Source organism: Triticum dicoccoides, chromosome 5A (genome assembly GCF_002162155.2).
Source record: "Triticum dicoccoides isolate Atlit2015 ecotype Zavitan chromosome 5A, WEW_v2.0, whole genome shotgun sequence".
Taxonomy (NCBI): domain Eukaryota; kingdom Viridiplantae; phylum Streptophyta; class Magnoliopsida; order Poales; family Poaceae; genus Triticum; species Triticum dicoccoides.
Window position 1 is genome coordinate 280934801 of NC_041388.1, and position 15179 is coordinate 280949979.

A 15179-nucleotide genomic window follows, 5' to 3' on the forward strand; every position below is an offset into this window, starting at 1 on the left:
ATGAGATCGTTTTGTGCACTATGCATTCCTGTCCGTTCATAACGACGGCAGATAGAGGAAGATTGCTTTTGAGGGATTCTTGTGGTTAACCATTTGATACTTTGCTCACTAAAGGAGAGATTTGGGTTGGTTCTTTTTTTCCTTTATAAAAATCTCCCATTGAAGACTATGAAAGTATGTATATAGTAGTAAAAAAAACACCCTAGCTACTACCACATGGTAGCACCCACCACAAGAAGGGCCACAAGACGGTCCACAGCGCTCCTCCCACACAGCTCCAAGAGAATTAGTGTCGCCCACCCTTTTGCTTTGGGTTGCCAGCGGCGGTGGGCCCGGCCCGTCAGCCGTACCTTTCTCCCCAGGTGGGGCTCCTTTCGTCTTTCTTTTTCACTGTCTTCCACACTGCCTTTTCTCCACTGAGACGGGCAGACAGACGCGCGCTCTCGCCGCCCGCCCCTAATCCATCCTCCTTTTGTCGATTTTTGAACAATCAAAGCGCCCCCAGTCCGTCGATTTCTTTCTCCCCAGCAGCAAAAGGAGCACCAGCAGCCTACGGATTGCGGCGTGTGCTCATCTTCTTCCTCCAGCTTTGCGCTGCGCTGTTCCCACTTCCCACACCCGGAACCAGAGGAGGAGGAGCCGCAAGCAGAGCCTTTCCCCGCTCGCAGTCGCTGGCAGCACCTCGGCGGAAACAATGGAGTGAAGGAAGGACACAGCAGGCCGCCGTTGTGCTCCTCCTCTCCTCCTGCGCCTGGGCTGGGATGAGGATCCGGTCGGTTTTGACCCCTTGATACTCGGGAGTCGGGAGGGTGTCTGCTCAAGATCGACGGACGAGCAGCAGCAGCAGCTCGGGTTGCCTAGCTGCTTCTCTGCTTTGCTTGCCTCCGTGGGAGTGAGGTCTCGAGAGGGAACCCCATGGCGTCCGCCGCCGCGCTTCTCCTCCAGCTCCAGCTGCTGCTGCTCCTCTCGCTCTCCGCTGCTCAGCCTGGTGAGTCGCCCTTCCTTCTCTTCTCGCGAGATTCTTGGGCCATGGAGGATTGGCGCACCTTCTTAGGTTAGAATCCATAGCCTTAGATGCCGAAAGAGTCCAGATTCCTAAGGAGGTTTCCGCAGCATATGCATGTTCATGTACTGGTTGATAATCCACTCAGATTTCATCTTCTTATTATGCAACACATGTATGCTATACTTGCTAAGTCATGTATGCTATTATACTTTCTAAGTTCAGGGGACCAGCAAAATAAAAATAGCAAATTGGGCTTGTGTGCAGGTTTCATCAGCTTGGATTGTGGGGGAGCTGATGATTACACAGATGGCATAGGCATCCAGTGGACTTCTGATGCCAAGCTGGTCTTCGGTGGGCAGGTCACAAACCTGCCGGTCCAAAACCAGCTCCAGAAGCAATATTCAACTCTGAGGTATTTTCCAGCAGACAACAGCAAGTATTGCTACACGATGAATGTGAGGACCAGGACACGCTACCTCGTCAGGGCTAGCTTCCTCTACGGAAACTTCGACAACAGCAACGTCTACCCCAAGTTTGATCTCTCCCTCGGAGCCACTCCCTGGTCCACGGTCATAATCGATGATGCCGACACGCCGGTGGTAGAGGAGGCGATTATCTTGGCTGCCGCTCCCACACTCAGTGTCTGCCTCTCCAATGCCAGCACAGGACAGCCGTTTATCTCTACACTCGAGCTTCGCCAGTTTAACGGTTCACTCTACTATACTGACTATGAAGCACAGTTCTTCCTTGCACTGTCCGCAAGGATAAATTTTGGTGCTGATGGCAATAAATCAGTCAGGTACTGTATACTACTCCCTCCATTCCAAATTATAAGATGTTCTAACTTTTTTCTGAATCAGATGCATATAGACGCGTTTTAGTGTGTTTGGTCACTCATTTCAGTCCATATGTAGTCTATATTGAGATATCCAAAACATCTTATAATTCGGAACGGAGGTAGTACACGATATGAACATTGTCAATAGCTTCATATGAACATTGAAAACATGTGTTTGTTCTTGCAATCTTCTGTCCTATTCTTAGGTTTGCAGTTACCACTAGAGTGTCTGACTGCGCCATACTGCCACAAAAAGTTCTTCCCTTTTTGGGAGGATACATAACAAAGTTCTGATCGCGCTTCACTTAGTATCATGTGTTTTTAGTTTTGACATGAAATGCCTTGTTCAATAAAAATATATAGTTGAAGGGAGCTCTTCCTTTGAATTTCTCAGGTACCCTGATGATCCATTTGATAGAATATGGGAATCCGACTCTTTGAGGAGAGCGAATTACCTTGTTGATGTTGCTCCAGGGACTGAAAGAATAACAACCACAAAACCTGTATTCGTCGGTACTGAATTAGAACCACCTGAAAAGGTCATGCAAACAGCAGTGATTGGCCAAAATGGATCCTTGAACTACCGGCTTGATTTGGAAGGGTTCCCGGGAAATGCATGGGCAGTCTCATATTTTGCTGAAATTGAAGATTTGGCCCCAGATGAAACTAGGAAATTTAAGTTAGTGGTTCCTGGCATGCCATTATTCAGTAAACCAACTGTTGACGTGGAGGAGAATGCGCAGGGGAAGTATCGTTTGTACCAACCAGGTTACACAAATGTGACACTTCCATTTGTTTTCTCTTTCGAGTTCAAGAAGACAAATGATTCTTCAAAGGGACCTATTTTGAATGCTATGGAAATTTACAAACATGTCCAGATTACCATGGGATCTCCAGATGGTAAGCAGTTGACCACATTGTTATCATATGTTTTTCAGATCAAGCTAACTGTGTAGTCTCTCTCTGATGTGAAAAAAAACTTTATGACTAATTTAGTGTTGCATAATATTGACAGCAAACACCATGTCTAGCTTGGCCTCACGGTATCCTCAAGCAGGTTGGGCACAAGAGGGTGGTGATCCATGCTTACCAGTGTCATGGACCTGGGTGCAATGCAGTTCAGAAGCAGCACCCAGAGTTCTTTCAATGTATGGTAAATTTAATTGTGCAATTCTGCCTTCACTTTGGATTTGTTGATTTATTCCTTGTATTAAAACCTAAGAATTGTCCCTCACAGCACATTGTCAGAGAAGAACATCACAGGAAGTATCCCTGAGGAGTTGACAAAGTTATCGGCATTGGTCGAGTTGTAAGCTCAGATGGTTCATTCTTTCCATCCTTTTTTTTTTTGCTTTCTCTTGTCTGATCTACTTATTTCTGTAAATGCAGAAGACTCAATGGTAACTCATTTTCTGGTGGAATCCCTGATTTTAGTGGATGCAGAAATCTGCAGTATATGTGAGTTTGCAGTTCTTGTCATAGAGCAGCATTCTGCAGGATTTATTGAACTAATCCAACGTGGTTTTATATATATGCAGTCACCTTGAAAACAATCAGTTAAACGGTGCGTTGCCATCCTCTTTGGGAGATCTACCTAACCTCAAAGAGCTGTAAGTTCTTCATAATTTTGTGCACTTTGTTTATGCACCCCTTTCTATGGAGAATGGAAGTTGATACAGTGGTCCAGACTGTCATTCCTCTCTTTGTTTCCTGATGTTCTCTGCTCATAAATTTTTGTCGATACTATTAATTTTATCTTTCTGGAATAAATGCATTTGATCAAGAGTCTTTACAGAAATAGAACTTCTGCATTTACTTATTCTCAACTATTGCAGGTATATTCAGAACAATAGGCTTTCCGGACATATTCCAAGGGCACTTTCCAAGAAGAGCATTATTTTCAAGTCAGTACTTTCTCTTTAGGCAGATGTAGCTAGCATATTTTAGATTAATTAATGTGGAATAATGTGCTTGAGAACACTACTGTGGCTGGACAAGCTTCACTTAACTTTGGTGACATATAGTGGTAACATACGTAGAGAGCAACAATGGTCCTTCGGGGGCCAAGCGATAGTATTAGCCACAATGATAGTGTTCTTTAGGATGTTCCTTCTGTTCTAATTCTTACCTGCTGCAGCTCGTCAGGCAATAATCTTCAGGGGCCAAGTGATAGTATTAGCCACGGCACCATCATAATCATCGTATGTGCTGTGGTTGGGGCCATCTTGTTACTTGCGGTGGCTATTGGATGCTGTTTGTGTACACACAAGAGAAAGAAAAAACCTTCACGTGGTATGTGTTCTTTGGCTCAGTGCATGTTTCTGGTACTGTGTAAGAACATGCACTGATTAATTTTTGCCATTTTGTAGAAACTGTTGTTCTTGCAGCACCAGCAAAAAAGCTAGGGTCGTATTTCAGTGAAGTAGCTACAGAAACAGCGCACAGATTTGCTTTATCAGAAATTGAAGATGCTACTGATAAATTTGAGAGGAGGATCGGCTCTGGAGGGTTTGGCATAGTATACTATGGAAAGCTGGCAGATGGGAGAGAGATCGCAGTCAAGCTTCTCACAAATGACTCCTATCAGGGCATCCGAGAATTCTTGAATGAGGTCTGCTTCTGTTTTAGCCTTGTTTATGTTTCTACTCCAAGTGTAGCTCTATGGCAGTACATACCTTTTTCACCGTTGAAGAGATAAACACAGCATGTTTACTTGTTGCTGATTTTAGTATGGCTTGGTAGATCGACACCCTGTTGTGGAGCAAGAACCTGATATGCCATGCTGTTTTTTTCTTAATCTAATGACCTGTTAATGTGCTGCGAGCATGAGACAGTTTTTGCCTCAATTATACTTTATAGTCTTAGCTTAGATCAGTCAGATATAATCCTTCTCTATGTTTCTGCAATTTCGGTGCCTGGCGCTTGCCTTTTGAAATATCCTTGCATTCTATGTCTACACATCCCTCTTGTAGTCTGCTGTAAAGGTCTACTGAACATCCATGTCATGATATGGTTGCACCATTGCATGCAAGATGTACCATATGCTCATGCATTTCTTTTCTTCCAGATGTTGTCCTGATGAGTTAGCTGGCTTATCGTTTCAGGTGGCGTTGCTTTCGAGAATACATCATAGGAACTTGGTAACCTTCCTTGGTTACAGTCAACAAGACGGGAAGAACATACTTGTGTACGAGTTCATGCACAACGGAACACTAAAAGAGCACCTTCGTGGTGAGTGCCCTTAGCTGATGTTAAATTTGTTTGCTGGGATCAACAGCATACTGTTGGCATATGCACATAATGTTTCTTTAGCGGCAAAACTTTGTCTGGGCAGCTGTATTTAGGACCTTTTACCACATGTTTAGTTGGTTGACCTCAAACTTGTACTCGGGTCAGCTTCTTTTTAAGGATAGATCAGCTTTTTGTTCTGTGTGGACAGGCCGCCAGGCCTGACATTGCTGATTTTTGCCCTTAAACCAAAAGTTGCCATGAACCATTAAGAAATTCCAGTAGTACACAGAAAATTTAGTCTTTTTAAGTATCTGAATTTCTATTCTTCACTCTTGGTCCGCAGGACCGACATGAACTGTTAGATTAATGTCCTCTTTACTCCACAGAATAGAATAACATATAAAATATTAAACCTCTGAATTCTGATGATGTTCACAGGAGGACCTAATGATGTGAAAATAACTAGCTGGGTTAAGCGCCTTGAGATAGCAGAAGATGCTGCGAAAGGTCTGCCTCAGTTTCCCTCCTACTCTTCTACTAGTATGCAATCTGAAGATTCTGAATCTCTCTTTTTTTGTCTTGAACATTGCAAATATCAGGTATAGAGTACCTCCATACGGGATGCTCTCCAACCATAATTCACAGAGATGTTAAGAGTAGCAACATTTTACTTGACAAGAACATGCGGGCAAAAGTCGCAGACTTCGGCCTATCAAAACCTGCAGTCGATGGGTCTCATGTATCAAGCATAGTTCGTGGGACGGTTGGGTATCTTGATCCAGAGTAAGACCATCTTTCCTGAGCTCATAGTGTTTGTTTACTTTCCCATGGTTTAGTGATTTGAAGTGTTTGCTATCCTGGTAGCATCTGAGTTATAATTTTCCTTTTCTTTTTTTGATGGCGACGAGTAGGTACTACATCTCCCAGCAGCTAACCGAGAAGAGTGACATATACAGTTTTGGTGTCATCCTACTTGAGCTAATCTCTGGCCACGAGCCGATCTCTAGTGATAACTTTGGGCTCAACTGCCGTAACATTGTGGCGTGGGTAAGTATCTTGCAATCTGTTAGCTTTCTGCATGGTTTAAGCTGATATTGATGAGCAATGCTGCCAATGAATGAACTGGAATTGGCAGGCTAGGTCGCACATTGAGAGTGGGAACATTGACGCCATCATTGATGCATCACTGGATACCGGCTACGACCTGCAGTCGGTGTGGAAGATCGCGGAGGTGGGCATCATGTGCGTGAAGCCAAAGGGCGCGCAGAGGCCAACCATCTCCGAGGTGCTCAAAGAGATCCAGGATGCCATCGCCATCGAGGTGCAGCGGGAGGCACCCCAAGTCCAGCAGCTCATGTCCAAGAGGTCCATGGGTTCTGTCTCGATCAACACCGACAACAGTGTGGATCTGGAGCAGAACGCGTCGTTTGATGAAATGCTCATGCGGCCAGGCCTCAGGTAGAATCAGGATTCATCAGAGACGCTCTTCGTGTAAGCAAGGAGAAGGCAAGGATCACGTGTTAGTTAGGCTTTACTTTTCCTGGTAATGATTTGAAAGCTGTGGATGACATTAGCTTTAGCTTGCACTACAAATTGGGAATTTGATGGTGAAAGATTGGTGATCTGGAACTGTTGCTTTCCTTGTTCTTGTGCTTCATATTGGTTTCAAACTGTTAGGATGTCATCCTTGGTAGGATAGGGGGGACAAGGAGATGGGGCAAATAGAAAACTAGACAGGATGCGGGTTTGCACTCAAAATCACACGCCAAATAAGATGGAACTGCTGGATTCAATTTCATGACGTCAGAGGAATGTTCATCTCAAAACTAACACAGCCATGTCGATTGTTACTAATAAGATGATCCAAAAAGCTTGCTTGAGAACAACACATTACATCTAGTAACAAACATCAAATGTAGTCAAAAACCTTCCTTCAGTTTGATGCCAAACAATTGTCAGTTGAGCTATAGATGATTGTCACATTTGCTTTCAGTTTTTGATTCAACAAACCCCACACCAAAACATGAGCTTTCTATGCACCACAAAAGACCTACCAGCGGCAAGTTACAAATCATGTACAGAGGAGTCTCTCGAATCCCCAAGGCAAGAAAACATTTACACAGCTACGATGGCGAAATAGAACATACACGCTAAACGGTATCTCTCTTCTCAAGCCAGCTTCCATCGCACCCAAACCATATGTATCCATATACTTCAAGGACCACCTGTTCATGTATGACTTCGCCTAGAAAGGAACCTGATGACCAAGCAAGGGAACAACAAGCGATCATTAATGTGCCGGCACATCCAGCAACGTTCACAACACCACATAAAGCAAAATTATAATTACACAAGGACAAAAAAGGGGACACACACAAGTATATCAAATTGGTGGATAAAATGCAGTAAACACATACCTTGTGCTTGGAAGATCTAGTTCAAACTCAGGATCATGTCGGCACATTTGCATCAACTGCCTTCCAGTAGAACTTTCACGTACCAGCTCATAAGCACAACCATTAGACAAGCACTGTGCAACCAGTTACTTTCAGAACAAGAGACACGCCCAAAATAGACGCGGAGAGGTCAATATTCACCTTCAAAGACAATTAAAGTCCAAAGGTTCTGTTATACATATCATTTGAACCCAGCATGTGAAAGTTGTTGGCTTCAGTTGGATATAACATCCTTGACATGTCCGACATGGGAACATTATTCCCCTGTCTCAAATCACTCCAGCCATCCCAGTGACCATTTGCAAGCTGTGAGTTTCTAGGTTGTTGGAGTGACATCTGTGCATAAGGGGATAGAGAACCATGGTTCTGTGGCAGAAGTCGGGATGTCAGATAATTATCATTCTGAATAGGGTTGAATGCATCTTGAACATGGTCAGTATATCTGAGGTTTTGATGAGAGGGCATGCTCTGCTGCATAAGTAGTTGAAGTCTTGGATCATTATTCGATGTCTGCAATTGTGCTGGAAAAGGAGTGTTTTTCAAATCCAACCCTGAATCACTAACTCCTGGCATCCGCCCTTTGCCCACAGCCAATATAGCAGGATCAATAAATTCTATGTCACTTGTGTGTCTAGATATCTGAGGTTGATACTGATTGGTGTGGCTACCAAAAAGATTATCAAGTAGACGAGTTTCTGCCAAGCATCACAAATGTATGAGAAATTGAAATTATTATTGGTTTTGGAGAAGCAGAAAATATAGGGGGAGTAAACAAACCTGAGAATGTGGAGCCATACGCCTGGTTAGACCCATTCTGGGATGAAAACCCAGCAGAAAACGCAGAAGAAAACCCAGGAGGAATATTGTTAGACCCATCCTGGGATGAAAATCCAGAATTAAATCCACGAGACGGGTTCGACCCAGCCTGAGATGAAAATCCATGAGGGGGATTAGATCCAGCCTGAGATGGAAATCCCGAAGGATATCCATGAGGGTGATTCAACATATCCTGAGATGAGAATCCTGAAGAAAATCCAGGTGGGGGATTCAACCCGTCCTGAGATGAAAATCCAGGAGGTGGGACTCTAGCTGGTGCCGCGAATCCAGGAGGTGCAGATATTTTAGACCTTGAAGACCCTGCGAATGAAATACATCAGCAACGAGCCATTGCACATATAAAAATCACAAATATAATATATGGTATTACCGATAATCAATAACCTATTTTCATGAGTTGCAATGTTTACCCATGCTCAATGAAAAATACTGCAGTGCACAATGTATATTCCTTTAATATGCAAGTGACAACATTTGAAATAAATCAAAATACAAATCTATTAGAAAGAACTTCCAACTGCAGCACAAAAATACTTTCCTGTTCAGTGAAATACAGAATACGCAAGTATCATACTCACCAGCAGTTGCTATATCTGACATAGCAAGAGGATTGCTCTTTGAAAAATCTTCCTCCGGCGATTGGAATGCAACACCATTCTGATAGCTGTTGCCATGAGAATTCTGGGATAGCAAGCTAAAATTCTGATCAGTGCCACAATTTCTGAAAGATGAATCTTGGAAGTTCCGTTGGTTATCCTGTCTAGCAAACGAAAATCTAGACTCATTACTGGTGCCTTTTGATTTCCATGAAGGTGCGTTGAAAAGTGCATCGTTCTTTTCAGATTCATTAAGCATCTTAACAAAATTGTTCGCAGTTGAATACGACTCATCCCATGGATCAAACTCCAAAGACAATATATCAGAAATTATGCTGCCCTCGTCTTTATTTCCACTTACAGCGTTGCCAAAACTGCCTATGTTATCATTTCTTGCTGCATCCAGTGCTCTATGCTGGTGGTTTCGCATACCAGAATGTTCAGAAACCATATCAGGTGTATACATAGGTCCTAGCCCCTCACGACGTCCATTCAACATGGTAGAAGCATTTTCAGTTGAAGATAACCTGGTTTGCAGCATGGTGCCAGAAGTTCTACCATCACTTGTCGAAGTAGGGTTAATTTCTTTATCATTCCACAAAGAAATATGTGATGTGTTAGCAGTGGCATGGGGTTTATCAGTGGCCACAGAAGAATTCCATATGTCATTCAAAGGAGAAGCCACACGACAACTTTGCAGCTCTGAGCTCCAGTCAAGATGCTTATCAGAACTAGATTGACAAGAAAGTACAGGGTCCTTATTTTCTGATGATGAAAGCCCAGCAAGCTTCAAATGAGATTGTTCCTTCTTCAAACTTTGACTTAAAGGCACCACGGCGGAAGTGTTGGGAACTGCACCCAGCTGTTGGTTTTCTTCCATACTATGAACTGTATCTTTGCTATCTAAAGTTACTGAAGTTACCCCAACAGACAACTTCTCGACTTCTGTGTCCCCAGGTCTATTCTCACCCTCATCCCTCTTTAAAACAGAACCAGATATTGCTGAATGTGGCACACAATCTGCAAGATTTTGCTTGGAACTGTTTACGGCTTCGCCATTCTTTGGTGATGTTGATGACTTAGACCCAATCTGGCCCGGTTCCGTTGGTTTTGAGGATGCTGAAGGAAAAAACTTTCCATTTACAACTTGCTTTTCCTCACTTCCTTTTGAAGTCTCATCTGATGCTACAACTTCATCATCATTCCAGGCTGAAGGTATTGTAGAAAAGTCTATGTCCAACGAAGACTCCAATGATGTCACAGCTTGGGTTTCCTTTGCAATACCAGGTCTATATGGCTTCAAGGTTTTAGACAAACTATCTCGTTCTGATACTTGCCGTCCTTCAGTCATTTTCAGTACTGTGCTTGTATCATCATTCCATGAAGAAGGTAGTCTTGAATTCGAAATCATAGAAGAACTTGAAAGTGAATTACTATGCGCCTCTGCTTTTGATTTAGTAAGAGATTGTGAGGACGCCACCTCAGTCGCGGTTGTCCGTGTGTTCAAATCACGATGCCCCCTGTACACACCCAAATTTAGCAATACAATGCATTTTAAATGTGGCAGAACAGTCTAGGGAGGAAGCATACCATGAAGTAGCTGATGGAAGCGTGGACCTCCCTGAACTACTGTTTGGAGGTGACAGTCTTGACTGGCCTGTGGTATTCTGCAAAGAAAAAGAAGGCCATTAGTGTAGCAACATAGTGTAAACCAACAAAAACAGAATTATCAACAAAATATCTAGGTAGGAAAGCAGAACGAAATCAAGAAAAAATATGTTCTAATGGTCCAATATTAAAACATACAGTTGTTCCATTCTTGATTGTATGTTTGGCTGAAACCACCGCACTGTAAGAGAAATCCTCTGCTGGAGGAGGCAATACAGTTCCTGCACGTCTTTGGGAAACACTAGACGCCATTTGAGGAACCCTACTCCTGATAGAAATATCAGAGAATGAGTTGAAATGACAACTGAATCTACCAATTTAGTTAATTATGTCTAACTGAGACAAGAACTAAAATCAAACTACCAAAAGTAGGTAGTAGTACAACATTAGATATCCAAATCCAAATCCATCGAAAGGCGGAACTTCCTACTAGGCCATTAGTGTAGGGAGAAGCCAAACATTAGACCAGGAGCTTCTTCTAAAATAAAGAGAAATATATATATATATATATATATATATATATATATAGCAAGAATGCAAAATTGCAAATAAAATAAAATATATAAGCATCATATAAGCCAGGATTTGCATGCTTAGAGCAAAACAGACGGAGCAAGCAGAACAAAGAACTGTGGTTCCACATTGCAAGTTAAAAGGAAGTCAAGTGTTACCTGGTATAAGCTGAGATTATCTCATCTTTAGTGAAACTATCCTCCTGACTGCCTACATCATGCAAATAGAGACAATCTGGATTCCCACATGTCTGAGAAAAAAATGACGAAGCACTGAGAAAGATAGCAATAGGTAGAGTACTGGTAAAAGCTGTCGGAATGAAGCATCAATTGTACCATGTTCCGCAGCCATGCATGGCAATATTTCGTGGTGCCAAAGCATGCTCTGCAACAATAGAAAACCATTAGAATAACAATATTGTGCAAAACTGCTAGAGAAGAGACAAGGTATAAGGCTAACCTTAGCACTTTCCCTTCCAAGACAAAATTGTGTACAGCCTGAATACACCGGATGGCCTCTTCTTCTTTGGCATAAGTAATATATCTGAACACATATCACAGTAATAACTAGTGAGCCAGCATTTGAACACATCTAATGGTGTCCACAATTATGGAGAGAATAGGAACCATACATCTGTATTGGTTATCCATTAAGAGTGAGCTACTAAATAGCTGAGTAGACATGATGGACAGAGTCCACCAGAGTTTTCACTCGTGGGTCTCCTTATTTTCAGGGAAACTGATGTTTCTTTTAAGCCTTCTTTTGTTTCTAAGAGTTATTAGATATATAAACTGAATAAAGGCGTACTTCATCCAACAGCCTCAAGTTATTTCAAAGTCCATGTTTTCCATATTTTTACAATCATTACGACCATATGACTAGGTACATCAAGCCAGTGCTATATGACTCCTGAGAGAAACATGGAGTACCCAAAAACAAATGTGAAACTTTGTACTCACCGAAGAACGACAATCTACCCTAAGGAAACTGATAGTTTCAGAAGCAATAACTGAACTGGCATCAGTAAACATGGGAAATGTCTCGTCCAAAATAATTTGGTCAGTAAATTCATGCCAAGACTGAAACAGGCACTTCTATATTTATCATAAAAGATTCCTAGATTTTACGACACTAGACAGCTACATCTTTCATGTGGCCTATAAAGCTATCAAATGTTCTTTACACATGCCATAAAATTCTAGCAGCCCTCGGTCAAAATTTAGATTAGATTAGCCTGAAATTGACAGGGTTGTATCAAGGACATGTCATGTTAGAATCGGCGATTCTTTTAACTTACTTTTGATGGAAAACCACCTAATATGCAACCAAACTCTCACTTTACTTTCTGAGTCGCATATGAAAAATTATATAGCTGAGGCAGGTATTAAAGGCTACAGGCACCATATAGTACACAAAGGTGGGATAGTAGTCACTCGATATTATCAATGTGATTGTAGCATCGGACAATATGTATGCATATTGAAAAGATCATTAGTGTCGTTTGTAGACATACACGCTGATACCGTTGTTCGTTGATGTCTGCTGGGAAGGAGCCCCAGTTGGACGAGAAACTGAAACCTTCAAAACCTTTCCATACTGACCAAAGTATTCCCTGCGCTCAAGTACCTAAAACAAGGATAATAGTAATGTTGGCATCAGAGCTACAATTTACAGTGTCACTCGTCCTAACAGAATCCAAATCTTAACTAGAAAAAAGAATCCAGATGTAAGGAAAGAATAGTGTGCTCACACTCTCATTGCATAAATTTGCAGGTAGCCCAATTATGTAGACCAGGTTTCTCTGGATAACTCTGACACTGGCCAGATGCTTCTTAGCTTCCACAGTCAGTGTCTTTGACTTAACCTTTTGGGTCTTCTGCTTCTTGTCTGTATTTTTATCTGCTACCGTTCTGTATCCATTGAATGAACGTAAGTTGCAAGGCTATCATTGTGATACATGAGGAAAGAGTTTGTGCGTGCTGACTAATCCAGAAAAGGAATCTCCGGTTGATGGCGCAAGCATGGCAGCCCTCGGAGGCAGAGAATGCATATAAAGTGAAAGTTTGAGACGGGGAATTACCTGTCACACGTGGCAGCCATCTTAACAATCCTGTCCTTGTCATAGCGTGTGCGGCAGGCAGGGCAGCGCCCCTCTGTGTCCTCTTTCTCAGCCATGTCAATGATGTGGTGCCAGCACCAGACACAAATCTGCAGAGTCCCACACACACACACACAAACAAAACAATGAAAGAGCGTCCTGGTTGTTGCGCAGGCATGGCAGGGTGGGAGTCACTGATGAGGATAGTACCTCGTAGCCACATTTGCAGGGCTTGAGTTGCTGGTCAGTGATGTCCATCTCCTCGGCGCAGAGCGGGCAGGTGCGGTCTCCGTCATCGCTCATCGTCATCCTGCGGTTCCAGCATGGGGAGAACCCACAGAAACGTCAAATTTCCAAGAGGACCAAAAACAAAATCCATATAGCAACAATCCCATGGCTACAGGAAGCCTGAGATCTCGAATATTCACATAAAACGAACGCGTGTGTAAGGTCAATCCGCGGGATTCTAACAAATCGGCCCTCCAATCTATCCGCAAAGCCGTCTAGGGTCCGAAATTCCGAGCTGGATTGCATCGGATTACACATCAAATCAAATTAATAAACGCAGGGGCGGCCTAAATTTCCGATCGGATTGAACCAAATCTGCGCGGAAGATTACGGGGGAATCGCGGGGGAGGAGGGATCAGGCGAACTCACATTGGAGGTGGATCCGATTGGGCGGCGCGATAGGCGAAACCCTAGAGGGGATTGACTGGTCGAGGTCTGGTGGCGGTGGCGGTGGCGGTGGCGGTGGCGGGGCTCTCTCTGATCGAATCAAGCGAACGAGGGAGAGGGGGGGATTGGTGGTGGGCGATGGGTGGTGGATTGGGAGCGAAAAGGTTGGACTTTCGGTGGAGGAAGAGGGAAGTTGAGTCGATGTGTATGTATGTATGCGCTGCGCCGGGCTTGTGTTGGGGAAGGGAAGGGAACACGAAGGAAGGCAAGGAAGGAGATGGCGACGCAAAGCATAGGTAGGGCGGAGAAGGGATTGCCGCACCAAGCACCACCACTCGCTCCCTGGATCGCCTCCTCCTGTGCCCTACCATGTGCCCGCTTCCTTGCCTTCTTTAGGGCTTCCTTTGATTCTCTCCATGATTCAAACCCAAACATAGAAATGGAACTAGATCATGTAGATTGGATGTCATGGTATGTTGAACGTGCAATTGAAGTCATTTTGGTGCAAACGTCACATGAGTTATGTATAAGGAATTAGGTGTTTATTATAGTTTTCAACAGAAACAAACGAAAACAACGCATTGGCGGGTACCCATCTAATTTGTTGTTTCCGACCGATTTTTCGCGCCAAATGGTGTTTTTCGGCCTCCGATGCTTTTTCTTATATTTGTCGCCCTCCAACGGGTGATTGGTTATATCGGGTTTTCTCTTGGTTGACTAATTGGTGATGTCGGTACGAGGTCGGGGTCGACGAATATTGGTGGCGTCGATGCTATTGAAATTATCATATTTTATATTTATCTTCCTTTCGCTTCATCGGTTTCTTTGAACCTTGTGTGTGTCACTCCGCCTTCGTGGTTGCTTGTCGCCAGAGAGAATGGGATTGATGGGCATTCGAGATATGGAATTCTTTAACATTTTCTTTCTCGTGGACTTTTCTTTCCCTCTTTATCTCTGGCCTCTTCTCTACAACTTATGTATATTGGGTTTGATGGAATTTCTAGAACCGGAACATAATGATTTTTCTTTCTTCTAGATTTTTTTACAATTTTTTTCTTTCCAAAATGGCAGGATTCCTGCATTCATTAAGAAGAAAAGAATTGCTCAGTTAAATGGAAAAAACGAGCAAAAACCAGATTGCTTGGTTAATTATGGAGAACCGGGCGAAAACCATCACAACCGCTGAGCGACACACATAAGATACCTACCGCGCCAATGAGGGCCTCATCGAGACAGCACGCGGATGTCATCGTCATCACTC

General features: G+C 43.2%; 2 protein-coding genes across 2 annotated transcripts; one reads left to right on the forward strand and one right to left on the reverse strand.

Annotated features, from left to right (window-relative positions):
• Nucleotides 1-418: 418 nt before the first annotated feature.
• On the forward strand, nucleotides 419-6729 carry LOC119301038 (probable LRR receptor-like serine/threonine-protein kinase At1g67720). The gene is made up of 15 exons (XM_037577941.1): nucleotides 419-988; nucleotides 1271-1805; nucleotides 2239-2744; nucleotides 2860-2992; nucleotides 3082-3153; nucleotides 3234-3302; nucleotides 3383-3454; nucleotides 3680-3748; nucleotides 3982-4136; nucleotides 4214-4455; nucleotides 4949-5075; nucleotides 5514-5582; nucleotides 5675-5858; nucleotides 5987-6122; nucleotides 6211-6729. The coding sequence occupies exons 1-15, from the start codon at nucleotides 916-918 to the stop codon at nucleotides 6535-6537; spliced, it is 2769 nt and encodes a 922-aa protein (XP_037433838.1). The 5' UTR covers nucleotides 419-915; the 3' UTR covers nucleotides 6538-6729.
• A 260-nt stretch (nucleotides 6730-6989) lies between these two features.
• On the reverse strand, nucleotides 6990-14232 carry LOC119301037. The gene is made up of 14 exons (XM_037577940.1): nucleotides 13901-14232; nucleotides 13454-13553; nucleotides 13226-13353; nucleotides 12896-13055; nucleotides 12659-12771; nucleotides 11605-11688; nucleotides 11481-11529; nucleotides 11304-11395; nucleotides 10771-10900; nucleotides 10555-10631; nucleotides 8947-10484; nucleotides 8309-8668; nucleotides 7493-8226; nucleotides 6990-7332 (listed from the first exon to the last, which is right to left on the reverse strand). Coding segments are annotated over exons 1-13 (3375 nt in total). The 5' UTR covers nucleotides 13903-14232; the 3' UTR covers nucleotides 6990-7332; nucleotides 7493-7684.
• Nucleotides 14233-15179: the final 947 nt, after the last annotated feature.

Excerpts from the sequence above, each read along its gene's own strand:
- LOC119301038 (XM_037577941.1), top strand. The coding sequence starts at position 916 with ATGGCGTCCGCCGCCGCGCTTCTCCTCCAGCTCCAGCTGCTGCTGCTC. Across the intron at positions 3,303-3,382 it reads TGCAGAAATCTGCAGTATAT|TCACCTTGAAAACAATCAGT; the intron begins GTGAGTTTGCAG and ends ATATATATGCAG. Across the intron at positions 5,076-5,513 it reads ACTAAAAGAGCACCTTCGTG|GAGGACCTAATGATGTGAAA; the intron begins GTGAGTGCCCTT and ends TGATGTTCACAG.
- LOC119301037 (XM_037577940.1), bottom strand. Across the intron at positions 13,056-13,225 it reads ATGGCTGCCACGTGTGACAG|AACGGTAGCAGATAAAAATA; the intron begins GTAATTCCCCGT and ends CAATGGATACAG. Across the intron at positions 11,689-12,658 it reads ACGAACAACGGTATCAGCGT|ATATATTACTTATGCCAAAG; the intron begins GTATGTCTACAA and ends ATATGTGTTCAG.